The sequence below is a fragment of the Aquarana catesbeiana genome, linkage group LG01 (genome assembly GCF_042186555.1).
Source record: "Aquarana catesbeiana isolate 2022-GZ linkage group LG01, ASM4218655v1, whole genome shotgun sequence".
Lineage (NCBI taxonomy): Eukaryota > Metazoa > Chordata > Amphibia > Anura > Ranidae > Aquarana > Aquarana catesbeiana.
The window spans coordinates 551,994,427-552,021,947 of record NC_133324.1 but is presented as its reverse complement, the minus strand read 5'-3'; the positions used below and the strand labels follow the sequence as shown (position 1 = coordinate 552,021,947).

General features: G+C 40.3%; 1 protein-coding gene across 2 annotated transcripts in view; it reads left to right on the top strand.

The window, feature by feature from the left end:
• LRRC25 (leucine rich repeat containing 25) overlaps window positions 1–26,854 on the top strand; it is a 58,178-nt gene extending 31,324 nt beyond the window's left edge. Inside the window, exons 2-4 of one of the 2 annotated variants that reach the window (XM_073595883.1) lie at window positions 11,988–12,059; window positions 17,224–18,102; window positions 24,283–26,854. In XM_073595883.1, coding sequence (XP_073451984.1) covers window positions 12,028–12,059; window positions 17,224–18,102; window positions 24,283–24,445 — 1,074 coding nt within the window. In that variant the 5' untranslated portion in view covers window positions 11,988–12,027 and the 3' untranslated portion in view covers window positions 24,446–26,854. The remainder of the gene's footprint in view (window positions 1–11,987; window positions 12,060–17,223; window positions 18,103–24,282) is intronic. The other variant, XM_073595892.1, reaches the window with a different exon arrangement.
• The last annotated feature ends 667 nt before the right edge of the window (window positions 26,855–27,521 follow it).

Below are 27,521 nucleotides of genomic sequence, written 5' to 3'. Positions count from 1 at the left end.
TGGAGGCTGAGCTGTGGGTTTGACCTACCCATAATTTTCACATTCACCAGAAGTCAGCTGAGGGGAGGCAAGTCTCCTTAAGGAGTTCCATGTCTGTTTTTAGCCGTTTTAGGTGGCGAAGTATCGCCACGCGATTGTGAGGGGACCGAAGTCCTTTGACATTCCAAGAAACAATTTTCATTGCATTAACCGGAAAAAAGGGCTGGGTTAGCGCAAGGTACGTGACGATTGTTAGTGGTTCTAAAGGGCAATTATAGGGTCTGGGTCAGGGGTAAAAGGAAGGAGGGGGGGGTGGGGGGTGGGTATGAGCACTAGGCTAGATGAAGGGGCAAAGTACGTGTACTGAAAAACAGTAGTGTAGGAGCAGAGAAGGTCTAACCAAAATATAACTAACAATTTATGGGACTTTGCATTTTTTCCCCCACTTAGCAATCACCATAGGACAGCGTTATCAGAGAGGGGCATTTGAGTACTATGCCAGTATGCGTCCACCAGGTGCCGAATCGGTAGGGTTGTCCGGCATTGGTAGTTCACCTAACAATGCAGGCCAGTACAAATGGATACCATGTCACACGTCTCGGGAAGGCTGACGTAAAGATCATAAATTTTACCCCCTTGAGGTGGAGGGCTGAGCAGATAGGTTGGAAGGCTTTATGTTTGAGGGAGACTTCTTGCGAGTAGTCAGCAAAAATGAGCAGCTTATGGCTCTTCAATTGAAAGGAGTGTCAGGGCTGGCTCGGCTCTTCCTTCTCTGAATTGGCTGCTCAGCTGTCGGCTAATTGCCAGCTCTCATCTTTCTCCACAGTTAACCAGCTGTTGTGGATCTGCTCGTCAGTCCCGCCTACCTAAAGATCTCCAGCTTACTTCATTCCTACCTTCGCCTTGGTCACATCACAAGAAACCATCTCCTGCATTCCTTTTTAAAGACTGGCTTTGCTGACATCCCTTCTGGCTCCTTATCCTGCTTGCTGTTCCTCTACTTGGATCCCTGACTTCTGGCGTGGCTGATTACCCGATCTGGTTACTGAACTCTGGCTTGGCCGACTACCCGATCCGGTTACTGGACTCTGGCTATGCTTTGACTACGCTTACTCTATTTACCTTTTTTTTTAATTAATAAACAAGTGTGATTTTACTGTACTTCTGTCTCAGTTTGGTTCATGGTTTCTGTCAAGGAGTTAGCATTTCTGAAAGATTTTAAGATGGCGACTCTGCTGAGTAGTTCAGATAGCAGACTATTATCGGGGGGGGGAGCGGCTGTCATCAGATGGGGTTCCCACTACACAGGGAATGCCGAGAGCCTCAGGTAGAGTATTTTACACAGCTGTTAGTGAGCCTGAGTTATAAGCTTCCGGGAGGCAGACCCGGACTGGCCATAGGGCACACCGGGCGTATGTCCGGTGGGCCACGGCCCCTGGGCTGCATGTTTTAGGAAGAGCGACAGCTTGATAACTGGGCCGCACAGTGGGAATCTATTAACTGGTCTGGGGCCATCTCTTTGCTGGTCTGGGCCAATCTCTTTGCTGGTCTGGGGTCATCTCTTTGCTGGATTGGGGCCATCTCTTTGCTGGATTGGGGCTGTCTCTTTGCTGGATTGGGGGTGTCTCTTTGCTGGATTGGGGATGTCTGTTGGGATGAATATCTGGTCACCAACCACCCCCCGCGAACACCCGCCCCACATCTCCACCCTACTCCCCCGAGGGATTGAGCTGCCCAGTTTAAATTGCCCGGGCCTATTTCCTGTACCAGTCTGGGCCTGCCGGGAGGCCTATAATTCTGAGGTTATTACTACGTGAGCAGTTTTCCAGGTCATCACGTTTTTCCAAGATGTAATGCTGAGTTTGAGATGCCTGGTGTGCCGCTGCCTGAGAGCTCTGTGCTTCCTCCTCCAAATCAGACACACGCTGCTCAACTTCATTGAGCCTGCCTGCTCTCTTATCTCCCTCCAGAGCTGTTCAGTACCTGCAGTGACTGCCCTGTCCACAGCGACAGTGATTGTGGGGGAGAGCAAAGCGGCCGTTGCCTGGGCCATCTTACTATACCGGGGACAGTACAGCAGGGTGGGCTGCATGAGAGGCAGAGGCAGTGAGGGAGTCGTCGGCCATCTTGGGAGACTGAGAGCTAAGCAGAGAGGGATCGAGTTCCGTGGCTTGAGGGGGATCGGGGCCGGTTGTTATTAGATACCGTTCCATCGGTGGTGGAGCGGGAGACGTGCAGGGCTCGGTAGGTGGAGGGAGAGAGGTGGTGAGACCAGAGACCTGGTGGAGACCTGGTGAACTGGAGCTGGTTTTTGAAGGAGTCCCTGCCAGAACCGCTGTCTCTCCCACCTGCTACATGAGGCGCCGGAAACCGGAAGTGATGGGGGACTTTAACCCCCACTTTGGACTGTATGGGGCAGAGTGATACAGTTACCATTCCCCCAATGCACACCAGACTATATCGTATGCTGACAAACTTTGCCTTAGTAGACACACAAACATCCATGCACAAGGGGATGCTCCTGCTGTTCTGCCAGCCACAATACCATGTCTTATATAGACCTTATATTTGTGTCTGCAATTCTACTCAAATTAGCGGGTGTAGGGTTTGCTCCCAGGATCCTATCAGACCGTTGCCCCCTACTGAAAGACAGTCCAACTACTCACATCCTCTCCCACCCCCACATGGAGACTGAACCCCTACTGGCTATTGGCTCTAGCAGATCAGGGCGACATAATTAGAGGATTTAAATACTACTATACTATCAACCAGGGAACACCCTCTTTCGGGATGGTATGGGAGGCGTTTAAACTACATGCTCGCGCGTTTCTGTTCACCCGGTAAACAGATTTAAAGCCTCCTCCAAACTAGTACTTCAACACACAACTGAATGATTACAAGAATTAGAAGGGGTATTTAATAGAAGCTTCTCTTCAGCAGCGATTGCCAACCTCAAACTACAAACACGCCTAGTTTCACAACTACATATAGAAAAAGCTAAACATTTTTTTAGCAAACGAAAATCTTTTGAACATGGTAAACTACTAGCTTACCTAGCTAACTAGGATACTAAACCTCCAGTAATGGTTTTCCTGGCAGGCTTAGACGGGAATGTTATTACTGCTCCTCAACAGGTAGCCACTGAATTTAAAAACGTTTACAGCACGTTAATTCTCATTCCATGTTACTCAACCCCCTACAAGCCATGAAAACATATTTACAAACCATCTACTTCCCTCGCCTCTCTGATGACCAGGTGACACTCCTAGAGGCATCTATCTCAGCTAATGATATAACTACAGCTATATCACAAATGGCCAAGTCCAAAGCATGGGGATCAGATGGCCTACCACTTGAATTTTATGCCACATATTCTGAAGTCCTTGTCCCCAAACTACACGACCTTTATCAATTTATCTTTGACTCTGGTACTGTGCTATCCTCTATGCGGGAAGTTTAGATTATACAGTGAATATTCCCAAACCGGGTAAAGACCCACATTACCCTGACTCATATCCACCAATCTCACTACTACAAGTGGACCTAAAAATACTAGCCAAAATCCTTGTCTCCTGTTTTAATAAAGATCATACTTTCCCCAATTCATCCTGACCAAACAGGCTTTATGCCTGGGAAACACACTGCTATGAATATTATACGCCTATTTATGAATTTTCAGGCATCCCATGAGGAGTTCGGCACATGTGTAGTGGTGGCTTTGGACGCCGCCAAAGCCTTCAACTCCGTGGAGTGGGGTTATCTGTGGGAGTGCCTCCGCAACTTTGGTTTTGGCTCTAACTTTATCAGATGGGTTCAGCTCCTTTATCAGTCACCAAAGGCCCGGGTCTTTGTCAATGGATGGTTGTCTGACCAATTACCCCTGGGGCAAGGCACTCGCCTGGGCTGTCCTCTCTCTCCCCCCTGCTTTATGCATGGGCAGCTGAACCATTCGCTATCTCCACCAGATCTGTTACGAATATCTGTGGTCTAGATTCGAAATCTGACAGAAAAGATTGGCTTGTATGCCAATGACACGATCCTATATCAGACTCAGGACCCTCCCTACTAGTCGCCTTACATACTATAAAATGTATCAGTGTACATTCCGGGGCTGCGTATAATCTAGTCCAAATCTCAAATTCTGCCTCTTGACCATTTCATCCCCTCTTCCACTCATCCCCCTCTTCCTCTTGCCAGAGTGTCTTCCATTAAATATCTAGAAATAACGGTCACCAGATTGCTTAAAGATTATGTTCCCCTTTACCCCTTTATACTATAATTAAAACTAAAACACAAATCCCTTTATACTATAATCAAAACTAAAGCGCAAACCTGGGCTAGATTACCACTGGGGGCTATGGGTCGAATTAGTTTAGTTAAAATTATACTTCTACCCAAGGTACTCTAATATTTTTACTATTTCGATAAAACAGACCTTTAGCGATATCAGTCTCTGGTATGCAATAATCCAAAACACCCTGATTATACCCCCCTTCAGGCAATTCTTAGAGGTAAATCACACCATGGGTCCTCTCGACATAAAGAGTTTGCTTGCACACCAACGTATCTGGGAACTTACTTTGCATAAACTAAATGTTCAGCTAATCCACACCACCTATGGTTCAATAGTCATTTACCAGAACTACTGACAATCCCGGACCCTGTCATTTAGGTTGCTCATGGAATACTATACTTACACCAAATTATGACTCCCATTGGATCCAAGACATTCCAAGCACTGAAGGAAAAATTCTCTCTCCCCAACCACCTATAATTTAGATATCTTCAACTTTGACGCCCAACGAACCCAGTTTCATGCCCTGAACTCCTCCTTGACTACCCCCCTATACTAGATATTATATTTAGCCGAGAATCCACCAAACTAACCTCCACTCTCTATTCCACTATTCGCCTTCCCCACACTACAGCACTAGCTTACAAAGCTAAAATTGGAGTCTTGGAGCTAAGAAAGACACTGATTGGGAGGAAATCTTAGCGTTAAAACGGTTTCCCCCAAAATGTCAGACCAATGAACACAATTATACATACTACATCGGGCATATCTAACACCCCAAAGAATCGCTGGATATTAACCCACACGTAATCCAACATGCCTGCTATATGCCTCAGCAGCTGGCTCTTATTATCATTTGATTTGGGCTTGCCTGATTATTCAGACATCCTGGCTTCAGGTGATTTGCTTCTTGTATGACAAAATTAGTTCACCAATTGCCCTAGAGCCTAAATTGTGTTTGCTTGGTCTACTACCAGATATGGACATTGACAAGTTTCTCACTACTTTCTTGCTTGAAACACTTTTCCTGGCTAGGAACACAGTGGCCCATAACTGGATGCAGGCATTGTCTCTCATGGTCCAGAGCTGATAAAAAATAGATTAATGATACCCTCCCATATAAGAAACGGATCTTGACATATAGAGGATGCCCACTCAAATATACCAAGATATGGGACAGCTGGTTATCCAGTGGTGCAACTTGCACCTAACCATATTCTTCTTATTACAAATCATACATTAGTTAACTACCCCTAAGCTACCATATTATATCTGATACATGAAAAAGTATGAGCCTCAATGTGTAATGCTTTAATGACTGTTGCCTTAATTTACACTGTGTATGTGCTCTCCTTATAGTTATACACTGGATATTTGTACCATGTATGTTCTATTAATAAAGTTAGGTTTTCCAATTAAAACAAAAAACACTTGATCAATACTGAATATATCTGAAAGTCAGGGCCAATCAGAAGATGAAATACTGTAAACTACTGTATATGACTTTATAAAGGATCACCTTTTACAGTGCAATTTGACCACGCAATCTTTGTATAACCAATTTAAAGTAGAAGTTCAGCCTAAAACAAACTAACTCGCAATTTACTGGCAACCATAGTCTAAGACTAAATCTATCTAACTCTGTAAAAGTAAAAATCTCTATACATACCTTTTCTGCAGCCGATCCAGTCCGGTCTCCAGCAGCGGATGCTGTGTGGAAGAGACAGCAAAGAATGGCTGGGAAATGTCTGGGAAGTGACATCACAGATAGACATACTATGGGGCTTCCGTTGTAGGCTGCCTCTCCTGCACACACGTACACAGAGAAGTTCACCACTGTCAGCTCAGCGTGGTATAGCGATTTGTGCTTACCAGGGTTAGATAGATTAGTCTTAAAATGTGGCTGCCAGTAGATTTAGAGTTAGTTTTAGGCTGAACTTCTACTTTAAGTTTTACCAAAACTATGAAATATGAACAATATATCGAATCAATTTGTAATCATTCAGGCATGCCCTTGCTTTATATAATTGTTGATAGATTTAAAGGAGACTGTACAGATTGCAACTTGAATGGTGAGCTTTAGATGGAAGGACAGCTGATCCAAATGAATGGCAGGATAAAAAGTAGAGTCCTTCGTGGGTAAACTGTGCCTTTCCAGCTGAAAGTATTCTGTAATATCTGTTTGGTAAATCCAGAAATATGCCTGTTGTACACACTTCCTCTATTACCTTGAGTAGTCTAATTAGTTCTGCAAATTTTTATCTGGTTGATGAGGATTACAGGAGCGATTTCAGTCATTTACCAAAACTCAACTCGGCAGATTTGATGCCATTCCTTGCAATTTCATTCCAGAAAAAGGGAATTAGGAGGTGAGTTCATTTTTGGCAGAGCTACTTTCTGTACTTGCAGGATCTATAAATAGATAAAAAATGGAGATATGTGCAGTGGTGTATCATCATGTGTGCAAGTGTGTGCGGGGCCCAGAGGGTGTCTATTCTATTTTGACAGCACCACTGGATCCGCTATTGCTTTAACCCTTTTGCTGCCAAGTCTCTGCCTGTCCTCTAAAATGCCCCCCCCCCGCTATTATGTGCACCCCAGCACTGATCCCATGCAGCATCACCAATTCCTTCCCCAGCACCAATACCCCCCACAGCACCGATCCCCTGTGGCACCCACGTAGCTGCTGGCTTCTATTCCTCTCCCCTCCTGCCAGCTTTGGATGCTGCAGGGGAGCCACAGGGAGATTTAACTCTGCAAATAAATCCCCCTGCAGCGCTGACCCCCCCTGTACTGGTCCCCTCCCTCAATGATACAATGGTCCCCCCTCCCTGCAGCGCTGCTGGCCGGCTTCCCTTCCTGTTCTGCTGCTCGGGCAGAAGATTGGTGTCAGAATAGAGTGTGGGGGGGACTGGTCAACGTGTCATGTTTACAAGCCTCTTCCTGAATGAGCACAGTGAGGGTTCAGTACCACTCACTCCTGTGTTCATTCATCACTAAAGCATAGTCAACTGTGTTGACTATGCTTCAGTTTGTAAATGAAAAGGAAGCCTCTGTACAGAGGCTTCTATTCATTCCTCTGAAGTGCAGCTGAGGCTGAAAAAAGTGAATGAACACTCTTTGTCTTCAGTGCCTTTCTCTGTCTCAAAAAAGACTTCAGGGTTCTGTTTGGATCCTGTATGTTTCACCAAAGCCCCACCCCACCAAAAAAATAAGTAATACATATTAAAAATGACATTAAAAAATGTATAAACATAGTAAGGCTGCATTCACACAGGGCATAATACAGCCCAGGCCCATAAAAACATGTATACCTGCACAGATGTTCCATGCTTCCTCGTGCAGGCAGTCCCATGGATGTCAATTGGGGGACAGTGGCTTCACAGACACAACCACTGTTTCCAATACGACATCCATTTGTGTGCAGGTCCCTGAACTCACGCTGTCTGCATGCACCTGTTCTTGCACGGATGTCAAATTGGGAGCAGTGGCTGTGTCTATGTAGCCACTATGCTCCCAACTGACATAAATGTACCTGTCTGCATGGGGATGCACACCTGTATATCCCCATAAAGGAAACATGACCTTGCACAGGCTTTATTATGGCCCATGTGAATGAGGCCTTAGAAGGAATTTAACAGGAATTTTGTAAGCTGTGTTGATGTGTGCTAATAATGATATTAGTTTACTCTTAGTGAAAATTAGCAATTTGATAAAAATTTGGGCAACTATTGCAGGACCTCAAAAATCAGTGGCACCTTTTTTTGTTTCACAGGTCATGTGCTTTCATAAAATATTTAGTTTGGGCGGTCTTTTACAAACTTTGAAAGCTGTAAGTGGAATTCGATAACCATCAGATTTTTAGACTAAATTGCTTATTTACAGTTTTGTGTACCTTCGCTTTTCACTGTTTCACAAAAAAGGCACAATTTAAAATTTACAAATATTTGTTATTTATTAACTCAATACAGTTTTGGCTTTTATATTTAGTAGAAATGTAGGTGGGATTTTGTAACTTTTGCTTTGTTTGTGTCTGCAAATAATGATTTTAGTGTATTTTTAGCAAAAATATCACGGAGTATAAACAATCTGGACTCCTCCACTCTATATATAGGTTGTACGTTATATAGTCCTGACCAAAGTGTTCAACAGTTGATGGTTTTAATTAAGTTATTTTTTAAAGTAGGCATAGTCAGGGAAAATGATATCTTTTTGTGTGCAGAAAAGCACATGTAAATGAAAGTTTTCGTTTTATAAAATTATCTTTTGTCCTGAGAATTATCTGTGTCTGTGAGACTGTCAGTTGTGGTATAGTATTCAGGAGTATTTTGTGGATACAAAGACTGTGGCATATGTGTAGAGCAGGGGTATCCAACCTTTTGAACTTCCTGCACCACATTGGAAGAGGAGGAATTGTTTAGGGCCACAGTTAAAATACATGAACAATTAGGATAGCTGATGAGCAGAAAAAGTTGAGCAGATTACAAGTTAACAATCACTAATATAGATAATGTACCTATCTGCGTAATAAAACTTCATTTTTTTCTTTTGTAATTTTTTTATTATATCCCAACCACGACACTACCTGCCTGGAGTTTGCATGTTCTCCCTGTGCCTGCGTGGGTTTTCTCCGGGTACTCTGGTTTCCTCCCACACTCCAAAGACATGCTGGTAGGTTAATTGGATCCTGTCTAAATTGTCCCTAGTATGTATGAATGTGAGTTAGGGACCTTAGATTGTAAGCTCCTTAAGGGTAGGGACTGATGTGAATGTGCAATGTATATGTAAAGCTGCGTAAATTGATGGCGCTATATAAGCACCTGAAATAAATAAAATAATAAATTATAAATGTGAAAGAGACATGATATTTGACACTGTTTAATGCATCAATATCTGGTTTGATGGATGTAGCAGCAATTCTCAATTAATTCTCAAGGTGCTCATCAGATATTTTTGGTTCTAATTTTGCCCTTCGTGTGCTTCATCCTTAAAGATAGTTGCTCAAAAATATGGGCACTGCCTGAAACCGATGGCATGAATAAGGCATCAGTGTAAAGAGTGGGGTATTTTATTTAGGGAGATACAACTTATTAAAATGTCCAGTAAAAAGACTGTCAAATAATTTTTGGGCTACCTGTGTTTCCTAAGTGCAAACACATTTTAACAAAAAATTGAAAAAAAAACATTCAAAATTTTTAAGTTTATGATTTTGTGTTGGGCCGCATTCATAGCCACCGTGGGCCACAGGTTGGACACTCCTGGTGTGGAGTTTATTCAGGGACTAGGCTTGGGTTCAGTTTAATCATTCTCCTTCAAGCCACGCCCACTGTTAGGCACAACCTGACAATGACCACCACTTCTTGTTTTTGAAATAGTTTTCTTCTCAGTCCTAGACTTTCTCAAGTCTTTCATAATACTAATCACTAGCTTACTGTAACGGAAGGTCCCACACACCGCTTGAGTGCTTCTGTCAGCACACTGCTTCCTCCAGTCTGGAACTTCAGATATCAGATATTGTAAGAACCAGGCAACACTAGCTCAGTTACACAGCTTGAACATGGAATGTTTATTTGAACAAACTCACCCAAATATATACACCAGGAGGACATCTCTCTAGCAATACAAACCGTAACCAGAAACAGAATTAACATAGCTAATTAACTAGTCCCTTAAAGCAGCCAAGGTGACTACATGCCCACCTGGCCATTGTTGCGATTAATCAGGATTTCACTACAGGTCAGACTTGTCACCGAGCTTAACACAGTAGATTATACATTATCATAACGATAAACACAGGATGCCTTCTCACAATAGCAGTAACTTCCAGTAGCAGACTGACCGTCTCCTTCATTGTACAGAGGCCAACGTGATCAGCTCTTTCAATTAACATGGCAAGTTCAGAATCAAACCAAGAATAGTCTTTATATATATATATATGACCTAGAAGATAGTGTGGATAAATATTACTGTCAAATTTCAAGTAATCCAAGCCACGTTTTCTGTCACCCTGTGCCTCTAATGGACACAGGGTAACTTAGACATAGGGGGTGCATGGGGAGCTGAAACAAGCGTTTCCCAACCTCTCCAAGGGATTCTGGGTTCCATGGGCCCTCCCGCCACACTTACGTTTATTCATATGGTTTTGTACAGCCAAGTAGATTACTTGTTATCATCATTGTTAACCACTTACAGCGTGCCTACCGTCAAATGATGGCTGGGTGGTGCGGCTCTAGTTCTGGGTAGACGTCATCAACGCCCATCAGTGAAGGAGAAAAATTACTTATTTACAAAATTTACTGACAGAAACTAAAAAAAACTTTTTTTTACCTTTTTCAAAATTTTCGGTCTTTTTTTTTTTTTTAGGAAAAAATAAACACAGAAGTTAATAAATACCACCAAAAGAAAGCTCTATTGGTGTGAAGGAAATGATAAAAATTTCACATTGGTACAGTGCAGCATGACTTGTCATTCAAAGTGTGACAGCACTGAAAGCTGAAAATGGCCTGGGCAGGAAGGGGGTGTAAGTGTCCTGTATTGAGGTGGTTAAAGTGTTTGTCAAGTATTTATTCTTTTAAGTAACACACGTTATACTTACCTGCTCTGTAAAATAACTTTACACAGAGCGGCCCCCATCCTCCTCTGCTCAGGTCTCCCGCCGGCGCTCCCAGATCCTCCTCTTCTTGGTGTAGCACCATAGGAAGCCACTTCCTATGATGGCACACCTATGGGTTCAATACCGAGCCATACTGCCTGTGTCTATTGACACAGGCAGTGAGGCTTGGCCCCATCCCCACTCCCTCGTCACAGGATTTGACTGACAGCAGCGGGAGCCAATGGTTCCTGCTGCTTCAGCAAAGTCCTTGAGAGCAAGGAGAGTCGCTACAGACGGGCACAGTGCTGGATCAAGTGAGGGCTCAGGTAAGTATAAGGGGGGAGTGAGGGGGAGATATACATACTAAAACATTTTTTTTTTACCTTAGTGCAGGGAATGCATTAAGGTAAAAAATGTTGCAGCTTTACAACCACTTAAATTTTTACATATTATTTATCATTTTTAAATATCAATTCTCGTTATTCTAGTTTATAATAGGAGTTTAGGTCACATTTCAGGTTGTCAGTAAAAAAAAAATTGTGGAGGGTTGGCAAACTTGTCAGGAAGGCGCTGACCTGGAGCAAAACAGCCACCCAAGGAAACTAGTCCCATAACAGCTTGGCATCCTTACTTTACTATGTAACCAGCAGGCACTACTTAAAGCCACCAAAAGCTACATAAAACCACACCCAATTTTTGCCATGGCGTACTATACGCGTCACACGTTGATTTTCTTTTTCTGGCAGAAAGGTCCAAGGTATGATCTTGCACACAGGCCCAATGCTTTAATAAAACACCCCAGGATATGTACATGTATTTCAAACATGTACTGCATATCTCTTTTTTACAGTACTTTGCCCTGAAAATATGCTTTATGGACTGCTCTTCTTTTTTATTTTTACTATGTACAGTAAGGCATATCACTTTAACTGAACATAGTATCAAATCCGCTGTGTAATTTGGATTTAGAACTGTAGTTCCCTATTTCAGTTCTTGGAGCACACTTCTAATTTATGTAATAGGAGATATAAATGCGCTATAGTAGACTTAGCAGACTAATATTAGTGGTTTTAAGGACCTAGCTCATTTTAAACATATTGTGGTTCGTGGTTTCACTTGCAGATAAGATCTTGCTAAAAACTGCAGCGGTGGAGAAACCGGTATGCTGCATTTGAACAACATAGAAAAGATACAGTAAGTATTATCATAAAACATTTTAGTCATGCTGATGTTTTTGGTGTTTTGTTATGCCGTGTACACATGAGCGAAATGTCCAACAGAAAAAGTCCGACGGGAGCTTTTCATTGTATATTCGGATTGTGTGTATGCCCCATCAAACTTTTTACGTCGAAAATTCTGACGGACCTAGAAGGAGAACATGTTCTAAATTTTTCCGACTGAACCAATTCCTATCGGGAAAACCGATCATCTGTATGCTGTTCTGACGTACCAAAAATGAAGCATGCTCTGACGCAAGTACGAGACAGAAGCTATAGGCTACTGGCTATTGAACTTTCTCTAGTCCCGTCGTACGTGTTGTATGTCAATGCGTTCTGGACGGTCGGAATTTGGTGTGACCGTGTGTATGCAAGACAGCTTGAGCGGAATTCTGTCGAAAAAACCTTCAGAGTTTATTCCGACGGGAAAACCGGTCGTGTGTACAGGGAATAAGAATAGCATCAAAGTAAAACTTTTACTCTTATGAAGATAATTATCCAAAATCAATCCTGAACTGTAGTTACTACAAATAGTTTTATATATATATATATGTGTATACAGGGCTTTTTTCAGCGGGAACACGGGCACTGACTGTATGCAATAGCATGGGGTGTGGGGTATGCTGGAGGGTCTATTGATGTTGTCTGCTGGGGGATCTTTTGTCACTGGTGGGGATCTGATTTTGTGTGAGGGTCTATTGTTGCTGATGGGGAATATATTGTTGCTGGGGGGGTCTTCTGTTGCTGGCTGCTGGGAGATCTGTTGTTGCTGCTGGGGGGTTCTAATGTTGCTTGGGTAGATATTTTGTTACTGGGTGTGATATTTTTGTTGTAGGTGGTTCACTGTTGCTGCAGGGAATCTATTGTTGTTGAGGTGGAGTACATTGTTGCTGGTGGAGTCTATTGTGTGGGGATCTATTGCTGGGATTCTATTGTTGCTGGCTGCAGGGGATCTATGTTCTGCTTTTCTTTTTATCATTATCATGTTCCATACAAATGATTTAGCACCACAAAATGATACTTAATTCAGTATTGCAGTACTGGTAAGTGGGTAGGGGATGGAATCAAGGGATGGTGGTCAGAGGTGGGTAGGGGGCAGAGACAAGGGGTGACTCAGACGGGGGGGAGTTCCTGCACCTATTCTCAGAGAAAAAAAGCCCTGTATATATATATATATATATATATATATATATATATATATATATATATATATATCACTTGTTTATGTTTCCAAATTCTGGGTATACATCTGGCATGCGACCGAGTGTCAATCCAGTGCTGGTTAATCGGAAGCCAATATACAGGCAACTGTACTGGACTGAAGCAATATTTTATCCAAAAGATAATCATCATAGGCAATTGAATTATCACTTAAAAGTGCTCCGAACTGTCCATCTCAAATTTAAAAAACAAAACAAAAACCTTCCTGATAGTTCCACCATCAATTTACAATGGTATTGTATAACACAACTAACATGTTATATTGTACAGGGAAGTGATACAGTCATTTAGCCAACTGACTCTTCCCTTGTCCATTCACCGAGCAGTGTGTAGTACACTGTGCTCTGTGAATGGATAAGGGAGAAGGAGGGATAGTATTACACCATATTAAAAACTTGAAACATGTTTAACCAGTAAAATAAACATTTCATATATTGTAGCTTTTCTCACTTCTTTAGGCCTCATTCACACGAGGCGGATCCGCTACCACGGAGTCCGCCAGCTCAGCGGGAGATCTCTCCGTTGATCTCCGCTGAGCCGGCGCATGACAGGTGCCTCTCTGCTCACTGAGTGGGGAGGGGCTTGTCAAGCGCTGCTAAGTAACTATGGAGAGATCGGACGAAAACGGACAGCATGTCCGTTTTCATCAAATTTAACCCGATCCACCAGGGAAACTAATGCAGCCACCACATCTAAAGACTTGCAAGCTGTATTATAGCACGTTTGTGTTCTTGGGTAAGAGATATACAGTACTGTGCAAAAGTTTTAGGCAGGTGTGAAATAATCCTGTAAATTAAGAATGCTTTCAGAAATAGAAGTGGTAATAGTTTAATTTATCAATTAACAAAATAGAAAGTAAATGAAGAGAATAGAAATCTAATTAAAAATCAATATTTGGTGTGACCACACTTTGCCTTCAAAACAGCATCAATTCTTCAAGGTACACTTGCAGACAGTTTTTGAAAGAACTCGACAGGTAGGTTGTTCCCAACATCTTGGAGAGCTAATTACAGATCTTGCAAGTTTGGGGCTGCATTTCTGCAGGAACAGGGATGAAGAAAAAATGACAGCAGGAGCTCTGCACTGATGAGTCAAAATGTGTTCGCTGAAGGGCTGGAGAGCGGCACAATAATGAGTGTCTGCAGACAATAGTGAAGGATGATGGAGGTTCCTTACAAGTTTGGGGCTGCTTTTCTGCAAATGGAGTTGGAGATTTGGTCAGGATCAATGGTGTCCTCAATTCTGAGAAATACAGGTGAATACTTATCCATCATGCCATACAATCAAGGAGGAGTGGAATTGCACCCAAATTTATTCTGCAGCAGGACAATGACCCCAAACATGCAGCCAATGTCCTTAGGAACTATCTTCAGTGAAAAGAAGAGCAAGGAGTCCTAGAATGATGGCATGGTCCCCACAAAGCCCTGATCTCAAGATCATCAAGTCTGCCTGGGATTAAATGAAGAGACAGAATGATTTGAGGCAACCTATATTGAGGCAAGATCTGTGGTCAGTTCTCCAAGATGTTACCTGCTTCAAAAACTGTGTTCAAGTGTACCTAAAATTGATTTGGATCTCTCTTCTGTTCATTTACCTTCCATCTTGTTAACTGATAAAAAAAATAAACGAACACTTCTATTGGTAAAAGCATTCTGAATTTACAGCATTTCTTTTACACCTGCCTAAAACTTTTGCACAGTACTGTACTCTAACAAAGGGTCTAACCCTTGTTTACTCCATACAAAACAAAAAAAAGGTTTACATAAAAAAAAAACCCAGACAAAAAAAAACACCTAATAGGCCCTTTTACCATTGCTACCTAGAAAACTATATAGCATTCATATGTACCGTATGCCCTGCACACTTTGGGGGTCTGTGGCAATGTTTTCTATTTGGGTGTTACTTAAAATGTCCTACCTTATAATCAAAGCCCCCTTCGCAATGGTTGTTCCATGAAAAAATACCTCCTCCAGAAAAATTCTTCCCCTACAATGGTGGTTTCAGAGAAAATCTTTCCCTGTACATTGTTCCCATTGTTTTGGGTAAAATGCCCCTACTTACATTGGTGGTCACAGTAAACTGCCTTCATTACATTGGTGGTCATAGGAAAGATATCCTAACCAATGAAACGTTTTTTCAATTTAAGTTTAATCAGGTAGGTCAGGTGCTAGCAGGGAAAGAACAGCATAATGTGCAGTGTCAGCTTGACATAGTCTTACAGATGATTTGCAGGTGCAGCTGCAGGGACAAGGGACATTTTTGTCAGGATAGATTATTACAATCACAGGTGAGAAAATCTACAGTAGCTGCCAAAAAGAAGTCCATCATCTCAAAACACAGGTCTGCAGACTGGGTGTTTTACAGTGAGCCACTTATTGTCATAAAATCATGAACACCTCATTAGCCACACAGTAGCACACATACATAAATGACATTTTACTAAATGCTATTTTTGAAAAATTGGTTTCAAAGATTCGTATAAAAAGACACTTAAAAAATATGTGACGATAAATGTGAATGCATTTGTGAATCCCACATGAAGACCCATATATAAGAACACATTGACCTCAATGTGTTATTGAAATAAAGTGGTGTTAAAATAAAAAGATTGTGAGAATGTATTTATTAAATGTGAAAATGACATGTGGTTACCCAATCTTCACAAAGCACGAATTGCACATGAGAATAATGTTGACCGGGCCATTGTTTTTTTTACCTGTCTATAACACGTTTTGGTAAAATATACCACAAATGAATATCTTTTTTATGCAGAGGCTGAAGTTATAAATTGAATACTGGGAACAACTAGGGATGCATAGTGTAAGATAGAGGGCCAGTGGTAGCAGGCTGGGTTCAACGTTCAATGTAAAAAGAGCGCAATTTACTTGGATATCAAATGCCAACAACCCTACTAGGTTACACTAAACTTTTCAAATAAAGGATAAGGTAGTTACAACAAGGATCCTACCCACTGTGAGCCACGCCTGATCAAGTATGTATTCCTATTTGGCCATCAGTAAAATTAAAATGCTTGGCACATCATGAAGTTTGGGTTTAGATTTCTTTTACTTAGCCTAGTGATGCAATTTTGTTATTGTTCCTTTTGGATCTCTGCAAACTAAAGACAACTATAAATACTGATGACTAAAGGTTAAAAATGTAATATAAATGTTGTAATTAGCCTTGCATAAAGTGACTAATGCAAAACCTGACATTTGGAAATGTATGCTTGGCATATAAATGTAATTAAGTTACATTTATAAACATGATCATATTTTTCTAACCCTTAATGAAGTGAATTCACTGTATAAAAATGTATGGAAGCATTATTTAGGACAGTATTGAATGACAAAAAAAAAAAAATTATATATATATATATATATATATATATTCTAGATGACTAGAATATTATCAATATAGCAAAAGTACTTAAAAGAATTGCTGCTGCCAAAGAATAAGTACTTTGGTTTTTACCAAATCATTTTAGTAATACAGAATAAATTGCAGGCACTTTGCTGTCTGTCCCCTTTCACTACAGGTTTACAGTAGACACTTCCCAAATGCAAAGTGGTTACACTTTTGGATGAAGTATACCAGTTGCGCAACTTGTACTATAAAAATGTTTGTTTTTTTTTTGTTGCTGTTGTTCAAGTCCATGTGTCCATCCTCATTGGCAGTGTTTATGCTTAATTCTACACCTATGCGGTATTGGGCTTATGGTATTCAGTTTTTACAATCTGTTGTGTCCTAAATGTAGTTGTAGGTTGCACAGACTAGGAATGTTACTAAAGCAATTATAACAAATATTTTCAGTGTATTTACCCTCACTCTCTGTACCTTAAAGTTATATCTGTTTTCTTATTTAAACTTTGTATTTGTTAGTGGACATTCTTATGTGTTATTTCCTTTGTCTTCTACAGGAGAAAGATGTGGATTCTAATAATGATGATGATCTTTTCTAACACACTTAGTGATGCTAATGAAGCGTGCAACCGTATCAGTTGTGAAAAGTCAGCACGTCAGACCTGTGAACTTCTACAATGGTCAAATTTTACAAGTTGTAAAACTGTCATCTTGAACAACAATAGCATTGAGAAAATAAATCCAGCTTCACCGTATACCTCTCTTCAGATACTAGATTTGTCTTACAATAGACTTAAAGAGCTACCAGAACATTTCCTTTCTGATGCAACTGCTATTAAAGAAATTAACTTGGGGAACAATATCCTGGAGCAGTTGCCAGAAAATTTTCTTAGCAATTCGTCCAATCTGCAAGTGCTAAAACTTGAAGGAAATCTGCTATCTAAAATTCCGTCAAGTGTTTTTCACTCTAGTCTACTTAATTTAAGTGTAGACTGCAAATGTGATGTGGCTAACAGTATAATGCAGCACCTAAATAACTCCTTGACAGACCACTCAAAGCTTTCTGTGACATGTACATCATCCCACGCATCAAGTTTGGAAAAACTTGGTGATTTCCTTGAAAAAAATTGTGTTTCACATGGCTATTTGATTCTGTACATAGTGCTGCCTATATTAGCTTTGTGCCTTATAGTTGCTGGGGTGATTTTGTACCTGTGGAAGAAGAAAAACTCAGTTGATTTTGGAAGCAAGACTGACACAGAGGCGTCCCCCTCTAATGGGCAACCACGCTACACAACAAGAAATACGAATGTTATGGGCTCAACTTCAAACCAAGGTCCGAGGCAAGACTATGAAAATGTCTTTATTGGTCACTTGCAAACAAAGACAAAACCTTATGATTATTCAAAAGAACAAAAAAAAACAGAGGCACCAAGGTAAGGTACTGACTTTACAGCAGGACGTAGCAACTAACATCCCGTTTAGAGTAAAATAATATAGAAAATGTTGAATATAACTTCTTCTACAGAATTTAAGAATCAAAATGAAAGTAAAGGAAAAAAAAATGGATCATATTATTTTAACTGATAGCAACAAAACCAATTGTGATAAAACACTCAACATCTGACGATGGCTGAGAGTGCTGACTGGAGTGCTCTGGCCGTTACCCCTGTCAGAACACAACAGCACAGCAAGGGAGATCGATGTACTAAGATCGCATGGTTAGTACAGCTGCTACTGCAGAGCTGTCAGTTTATTTCTTTTAGTTCAGCCCTGCTGTGTTGAACAAAAAAAAAAAAAAAAACACTACTAGTGTGTACTAGGCTTTAGTTTTACTAGCCTTGTCAAAAAAAAAATAAAAAAATCACAAAATCTTCTGCTTTTCACAATAAACAAGGTTTAAGAGGATCTGAGAAGAAGACCTTTTAAAACTCATGAGACCTGAAGACATAAAAATGTTTTTAAAGATTTTGTCTTCCATCAGTCAAAAGTAAGATAGGTAGTTCACTGAAATATCTGCCAATTTCCTCTTGCAAGAATAGCTACCTTGACTATGCTCCTCAATAACTAAGTTAAAAGAGATGTATAGCCAAAGCTTTTGTGGCCATACTTCTTTCAGAAAATCATTTTAGTAATACAGAAATCACAGGCCCTTTGCTGTTCCCTTTCACTACAGGTTTACAGTAGATATTTCCCAAAGGCAAAGTGGTTACACTTTTTGATGAAGTATACCAGTTGTGCAACTGGTACTATAAAAATGTTTTTTTTTTTTGTTGCTGTTGTTCAAGTCCACATGCAATCGTTGGCAGTGTTCATGCTTAATTCTACACCTATGCTGTATTGGGCTTATGGTATTTTGTTTTTTACAATCTGTTGTGTGCTAAATGTAGTTGTAGGTTGCACAGATGTGCACGAGCTGCTGCAGGGCCTGGAAGGATCCAGATCAGTGGCATATAATCTGTGCGTACAGGGGGTTGACTTCACAAGGGCCCGGGGAGGGGGGGGGGCACTGTGCTCTGACCACCCTGCACACATGGATGATCCGTCTGGGGTTGCCGCCCATCTCTTTCATCCAGAGAGGTGAGTTTGCTTTTTTTAAAAAGTCCACACTTGTCCTTGAAGCTTTGGTTTTAAACATTTCTGCAGGTTCCTACCAAGTTCTACAATTGCTTAATTTGAATTTACTGTACACTGTGAGCTTCTCACAGTGTGCTTTAGAAGTTGCATCAAGTCAGATAGAGCCTGTCTCATTCTTGCCTAGAGGTCAGCCAGCATCATCTAGCCCTTCCCACTCCAGCCTTACTATCCCTGGTTTACACCTTTTATTCATTGGATTTCAATTCTTTTAAACAGACATGGAGGCTCAGCTTTATATGTAAGTGTTACGTATGCCAATGTAATGCATGCCAATACAATTTTCCAAGGCTTTTCCCCGACTGACATCCACACATCAAAGCATTTTGATATTTGCATAACTCTAAAGAGCCAGCCCACTGCTTGAAAAAAAAACTACTTTGATGTTTTCAGGAAGCTATGTACAACACCCTGCTGGCCACTCCCACTAGCCATGATCTTCCTGCATTTTGTAGAGAAGCACAGAGACCCAGTCATGGCACTCTTTGCTTTTTATCCCCCAAATTCCAGCATTTACAAACAAACACAATTAATCATCATTGCTACTCACCTACTAGGTGAAGTTGTTCTACAAAACTGTGCAAAGGCATTTTTTAACCACTTCAGCCCCGGAGGATTTGGCTGCTCAATGACCAGAGCACTTTTACAATTTGGCACTGCATCGCTTTAACGGATAATTGCGTGGTCATGCAATGCTGTACCCAAACGAAATTTGCGTCCTTTTTTTCCCACAAATAGAGCTTTCTTTTGATGGTATTTTATTGCCTCTGCGATTTTTATTTTTTGCGATATAAAAGGAAAAAGACTGAAAATTTTGGAAAAAAATATTTTCTACTTTTTGTTATAAAAAAAAAAATCCAATAAGCTCAATTTTAGTCATACATTTAGGCCAAAATGTATCCAGTCACATGTGCTTGGTAAAATAAATGTAAATAAGCCTACATTTATTGGTTTGCGCAAAAGTTATAGTGTCTGCAAACTAGGGTACATTTTCTGAAATTTACGCAGCTTTTAGTTTATGATTGCCTATCATTTCTTGAGGTGCTAAAATGGCAGGGCAGTACAACCCTACTTTAAAGAAGTACCCTGTTTAAAGAAATAAAAAAGATGATCTTAATGCCGAGTACATGGATACCAAACCCGACATGCTTTAAAAATTCGCACAAACGTGCAGTGGCGACAAACTACATACATTTTTAAAAACCTTTAAAGACCTTTACAGGTTACCACTTTAGATTTACAGAGGAGGTCTACTGCTAAAATTACTGCCCTCGATCTGAACTTCGTGGTGATACCTCACATGCATGGTGCAATTGCTGTTTACATATGACACCAGACCGACGCTTGCGTTCACCTTTGCGTGTGAGCAGGGGGTGACTGGGGTGCTTTTCTTCTTTTTAATTATTTAATTTTGCTTTTTTATTTTATTTTTAAACTGTTCCTTTCATTTTTATTTTTTTTAATAATTTTTATTGTTATCTCAGGGAATGTAAATATCCCCTAAGATAGCAATAGGTAGTGACAGGTACTCTTTTTTTTTAAATTTGCGGTCTATTAGACCCTAGATCTCTCCTCTGCCCTCAAAGCATCTGACCACACCAAGATCAGTGTGATAAAATGCTTTCCCAATTCCCAAATGGCGCTGTTTATATCCAGTGAAACCTAAGTCATAAAATGCTCGTAGCTTCCGGTTTCTTAGGCCATAGAGATGATTGGAGCTGTTCTGGTTTCCGATCAGCTCTATGGTCAACTGGCGGAACCACTGGCTGCATTCTTGGGTTCCCTGTTGGGACAGGAGAGCCCGAGAAAATCATGGAAGACGGTGGGGGGGACGGGACGTTCCCTCCCACTGCTTGTAAAAGCAATCTAGAGGCTAATTAGCTACTAGGATTGCTTTTACATGAAAGCCAGCCGCTGGCTGAAAAGAATGATACCAAGATGATAACTAAACCTGCAGGCATCATTCTGGTATAACCACTCAAAGTCCAGCAACATACCGGTATGTTGCTGGTGCTTGTTGGGCATATATTGTAATTTTTTTCATGCAGCCTGTGGGCTGAAGGAAAAAAAGATTGGGGGGTATGCCCACCATTAGAATACCACTCTTCATTTACCTACTTCTAATGATGGGCATATATGCACCATTTTTTTTTTTAACTGTGGTGGTGAAATCACCTCCTACAGTGCTGGAGTCGCCGATTTACGTATCGTGAGAGCAAACACTGTTGCTTTCAAGATGAATAAATCAGTGCTGCAGCTGAATGGCGTACCTGCTAAGCAAATGATGGTTATCAATAAAACATGACATTATAACAGTAAGCCATACCATACCTGCAAAGCAAATACAATAAAACATAGTAAAAAATAATACATTTTTTGACGCAATCTGTGCCTAAAAAATATATGCTCAAGCATGGGGGCAATCCACCCCTAATGTTAGGAGCAAATAGCTCCTCCACCTCTGCCCCCATGCTTCGGCATATATGCTCTTTTTTTTAACTGTGGTGGTGAAATCACCTCCTACAGCACTGAAGTTACGGCTTTACGTATCGTGGGAGCAAACGCTGTTGCTGTCAGAATAAATAAACCCGTGCTGCAGCTGAATGGCATACCTGCTAAGCAAATGATGGTTAACAATAAAACAAAGTAACATTACAGTATAACAGTAAGACATACCATACCTGCAAAGCAAATACAATAAAACATAGTAAAAATAAAACTTTATAGTTCTAAAACACAGGAACAATAGAGAGAGAACAATAGATATAGAACAACAGAGCGGACAATAGAGAGCGAACATAAGACAGAGAACAATAAAGAGAGAAGAAAAATAAAAACAAAACTATTTTTGTCTTTATGTGTTTTTTTTTTTTTTTTTGCACTTTTATAAAAAAAGTAAACATTCCAGATTAGGGTCTCTCAAAATGTGATGGCCATCTCATCTTTCGAGACCCTGTGTTAGTGTGTCCTAGGACTGTGTAGTGCTGTACCCTACGCTAATGCTCCACTAGTGTGTGGTAGCGTTCAAAACAGTCACCAATGCAAAGACCAGGTTGGTTAGGACAGGAGAGGCAATAAAAGCGGGTGTCACGTCTATATCCGCGCTTTCTACAGACACAACATCTTCTTTGGAGATTTCTTTGGGTAGGGATACCAGGGAGGACATGCGCAAAATGCCTCCCATGCAGCCGGCTCACTGCATTTGGATTGGGAAGTTGGGCCACAACACTGCCTGGAAACAGAAGGGCTGTAATGATCTCTTCCTGGAATTTAAGGAAGGATCCAGTTCGTCCTGAAGCTTTGTATAGCACATAAGCATTCAGCAGAGCCAATTGGAATAAGTAATGATCTCTTCCTGGAATTTAAGGAAGGATCCAGTTCGTCCTGAAGCTTTGTATAGCACATAAGCATTCCGCAGAGCCAATTGGAATAAGTATACCGACACTTTTATAACAGCGTCTGGCCTTATGGGCAATTAGGTACGGCTCCAACAACTGGTCTTGAGGTCCCACCCCTTGCATATTAATTTTATATTCGTGGACAAAGAGGGGTTTCTCTAGAACACCAGTCGCCATAGGAATTTGGACCGTCGTGTCTGCGTGAAATCCTCCACTTCACAGCATACATTCAGTCATTTATAGTAGTTTAGAGGCAGTTGAGGTTACAGGCATTTTATTGAATTCAAAAACAGGACTGTTGTTTATCGGCATTTCAAACGCCAAATGCTTGTAACCACAGTAAGCAGCGTTTACGTTTATAAGTATTTTTAAAGGGGAAAAAATGTCTGATAATTTTTTAACATATAAAAATGTTGAAAACATTTTTTTTACCACAAGCTGTTGCCTGCATCAATGGATGAGTCCAGTAGCAATGAACTCTGGTCCTCTCAAGCAATTTTGCTACATCTTCAGAACCTCAGCAACATCAGGAGCATTTTCTCACACATGCTCATGATGGGATCCATAGTGAAACCACAAAAAATAAGCTATCTACAAGCACACTGCTCTCTCTTCTCTCACAGTATGGCTGAAATAGTTAATAATTTACTTGTTTTTCATGCATTGTGGGCATTTGGGAGGGTCTCCTGAGGTTATCTTTAAAAAACGTTTCTAACCTCAAATGCTTATAACCACTGCTATAATAGTCACGGTATGTAAAAGCTGTAAAATGAAAGTTTTTCACCGTCGGTTTCCAGCTATCAAGTTTCCAGCATTCAGAAAAAGTTTTCAACATATACATGAGCCCTAAAACTGTTTGTGGTCTGAAGTATATGTAGTCTGGTTAAAGTGTATCAAACTCAACTCAAAATTAAAAATGTTTATATATTGCAGTTTATCAGTGCTTAGATGAGGTGGCTGCATTTTTTTCGGTCTTTTTACCCAGAATGGACTTCAAACATATCTGCCCTTGTTCATCACCTTTGCATGGGAGATGTGCAGATTAGTAGTTTACAGGTAGAAGATATAATTGTTCCAATTTATTTGACAGAAGGTGACAATGACATGCATTTCTGGCAGGAACAACAGGTTTTTCTGTACTTGCTGAAAGCATTCTAAGCCTTAAAAGGAAAACCAATGAAGCCACCACATTCAAGGACTGGAAGGGTACAATATATAAAATTTTTGTTGAGTTCACTAAAACCCATAAGGCAAGAGAATACATTAGAACGTGAGCTGTGTGTTTAAATTTTTTTACTGAGGGCATTAAAGGATCAGATATTAAAAACATACTGTATGAAAAAAATTTAGTTCATGACATTGTTGTAGTTGCAGACTACAGTTTCAGTCTGAAATGTACACTACTATAGAATCACAGAATAGTACAACTCTTTCAAGTGTTCCTTTGGTTTCCAAAAAACATAAAACATTTTTATATAATACACTAATACAAGTCAATGGAAATACTGTATGTTTGAGCCACTTGAATTTGAACTGCCAGGCTCGTTTATAGCAGTGTGACCATTATCATTTTTCTGCCCACAGTAAACAAACCATGGAAGAAGACCCCTATTTAGAGAGTGATGTCTGTGAGGGCAATCAACCAATTTACAGCAACACGCAAGGAGTATATTACAACTATGGTAATCATGGTGACATCGGTATAAACAAAGAAGATGATGATGTGTATATTTTACCTGATCACTGAAAAGTTCAAATTTTCCTGGCTTTTGGAGGAATCTTGTCAGCATGTCGTTCCTGCATTATTTTTGATCCAAGAAGTTACAAGACTAAACATGTTTATTGTCTTTTCTTATGTGGTTTTATATTTGTTCCTATTTCATATTTGTGAGAGGGTATTTTAAAGAGTGAACATTAGACATGAAGATAAGTTAGCAGATGAGCTGACAATTAGCTTCTGTAAATCTACTGGTGTGCAGAGGGGTAGGATTAAGTTCCCTTGTTTTATTGGACAAATGGGGCAGGGTTCTCTGCCTCTTCTACCAGCTACATACACCTTCCCAGTCTTTTATCCACTCTTCTCCTAAATATTCCTACAGTTAAATCTACTCACATTTCTCCAACCTGACATTCAATAGTACTAAGATGATGTATGGCGCTCTACAAAAACTTTTTTATTACACTGTCAGTTAAATTATACATTTATACAAAGCAGGTCCTGAGTGAGCTTAAATGGTTATAAACATATGTTAAGTTAGTACATACATTCTTCCCTGTAAATAGCGACTACAGATTTTTTTTCTTTGTTTTTGTTTTAAAAGAGATACGTTGCAAATTGTTAAAGCAGAACTCCAGCCAAAAACAACAAGATAAAAATGAATTTGCCTATTAAAAGATAAAATAACAAAACCAGTCTTTGCTGCAATATTCAGCTTTAATCCAGAATTGCTTAGAGTTCGGCCTTAAATAGACAGCAAATGTTTAACAAGTTTAAGACCGTTAAAGTTAAAAAAATAAAAAATAAACTTTTGTACATTTTGAATAGCGCAGGGAAGTGTTGAAACATCGTTTAGATTTTTATTGCTGAGCAGCTTCACCCTCCCTTCTACAGAAAGCGATGATTAATTCAAAAGTTTAATTTGTTGCAGGAACAGGAATATAAGGGACATCTGGTCTGGTATCAACTGTCCAAGAGATTTTCCCTTTCTTTTGAGCTACTGTATGTCCCCTAAATAACTGTTGTATACTTGGGACAATAAATGAAGGGAAATCTTGTCACAATGGAACAATAAAAACAGATGGGTTTCAACTATTTTCTACTCAAAAAAAATAATACGACAGGTCACAATGCAAATAATTCAAGTTTGTGGTTTTCCAAACTCGGGTGGCGTAAGATCAAGTCTTGTAGTTAGGGAAGTTAGCCTAGAAGGAAGTAAGATGGCACTTAAAAAGAGTAGCGAGTTTTTTTGAGAAAGGGTTTAATGAAATGTCTGACATTGCTGAGCGTCTTCCCATCTCAGCATTGCAAACATACATCTAATAAAGTATTCCAAAACATAATGCCTGCAAAGCCAAATAAAATGTTTTAGTGTAGAGAAAACATCAAATGACAGGTTTTGTAAGTTTATTTTTCCTAGGTGCTTGAAGTGTGGACAACTTAAAGTGAAAGTCCAGGATTTATCTACTGTAACTAAGTCTAACACTGCATTGCTTCCACCCCTGTTCTAAATCCTATTCTAATTACCGTATAAAAGGAAGATGCGTATAATTCCCTATTCTGACATGTTATACTTACTCGCTCCGTGCAAGGGTTCTCCACAGAGCAGCCCTGTTCCTCCTCTTCTGGGGTGCCCAGCCAGCGCTCCTGGCTCCTCCCCTTCATTGGGTGCCCCCACGGAAAGCCGCTTTCCATGGGGGGCAACCGTGCGGGCATACCCTAGAGTACCGCTTCTACATCAATTGACACAGAAAGCGGGATTTGGCCCCGCCCCCGTGACACTGAAACTGATTGATATCAGCGGGAGCCAACGGCTACTGTTGCACTTGCCCATTATTCCCTGAAGCCAAGCCTCGTCTCCTCTCCACCACCTCTGTGACGTAGCGAGTCACATGGGGTCCAGGCTCAGCTTCCTAATGGGAGTATCGTGGGATCTCTGGTCACTTGGAAATGATGCACCCCCAGCATATACACAGCATTTTTCCATCAGCATAAGCTTGCCGTCATTTAAGAGAAACCTAAGGGTTACACCAAAAGCAAGCAGGTAAGTAGCAATAAAAACATAGCAAACAATACTATAGGCTCCACTAATTAATTTTAAAGAAACTGGTTGGGATGGGTTTACAACTGCTTTAAGTAATGATGGTCATTTAAGTTAAGCAATATTATATTGTTTGCGATGCTCAAGCATAGGGGATATATACACATTGGGGCACCTGATTTGGGCAGCATTTATGGTTAGGGTCTTTGACCCCTAAATAGTATTTATTAGCCCCAGTGGTGCCAAAGCTGGTATTAGAGAAGACGTCCGGACGCTGTTCTTTGTATTTGTATGTGGATGGTGCTTTAAACGATTGTGCGGCACACTGCTTTCATGCATTTCATTTTTATGTAATTTATGCTTTATTTTGTACTGATAAACTTTGTATTTGATTACTATGTCCTAGTGAAGCCTCTTCTGTCACCTTTCAATAACCACTTTTGGTTTAGGACAGGACTTTCTATACCCTGATCCTTTAACATATTCTATTTGTTTATAAAATCTCCCTTGAGATTGAAAAAAAGAGCAGACATTCAGGAGGTGCAGGATCGCCTCTTAAATAATTGAAATTAAAGTGATCCTGTGCATAACCTAGTGATCTAATATCCAATAGTGAAAATATAAATAAAAAATGTAGAAATTGCGCCAACCCATAAACAATAAATATAGTGAAGCAGCCAACACAACAATCTGACTATTGTAAGTGTATGAAAATAATAAAGTGTGGCGCTAAAAGGTGACAAGATAAGTGTTATTAATCAAATAACAGTGATATCTAAAGGAGAGGTGCCAAGTCCTGAAGTGTATACCTAATGTACTAGATTGGTTTTTATGAAAAGATATACTCTCTCCACAAAACACCATGAAAGCAAAATAACAAAAACAATAAAGAGTTAGGTGTATAAAAACACATACAAATGATGAAAGACATATCCTAAACCAATATATCAATTAGGTATGAATTATATATGTAGGAGAACACATTCCAAAGGTAACTCAAAAGTGCAATATAATGAGTATACAGAATACCACAGTGTACTGTGTGTACAACCCAAAAGAAATATT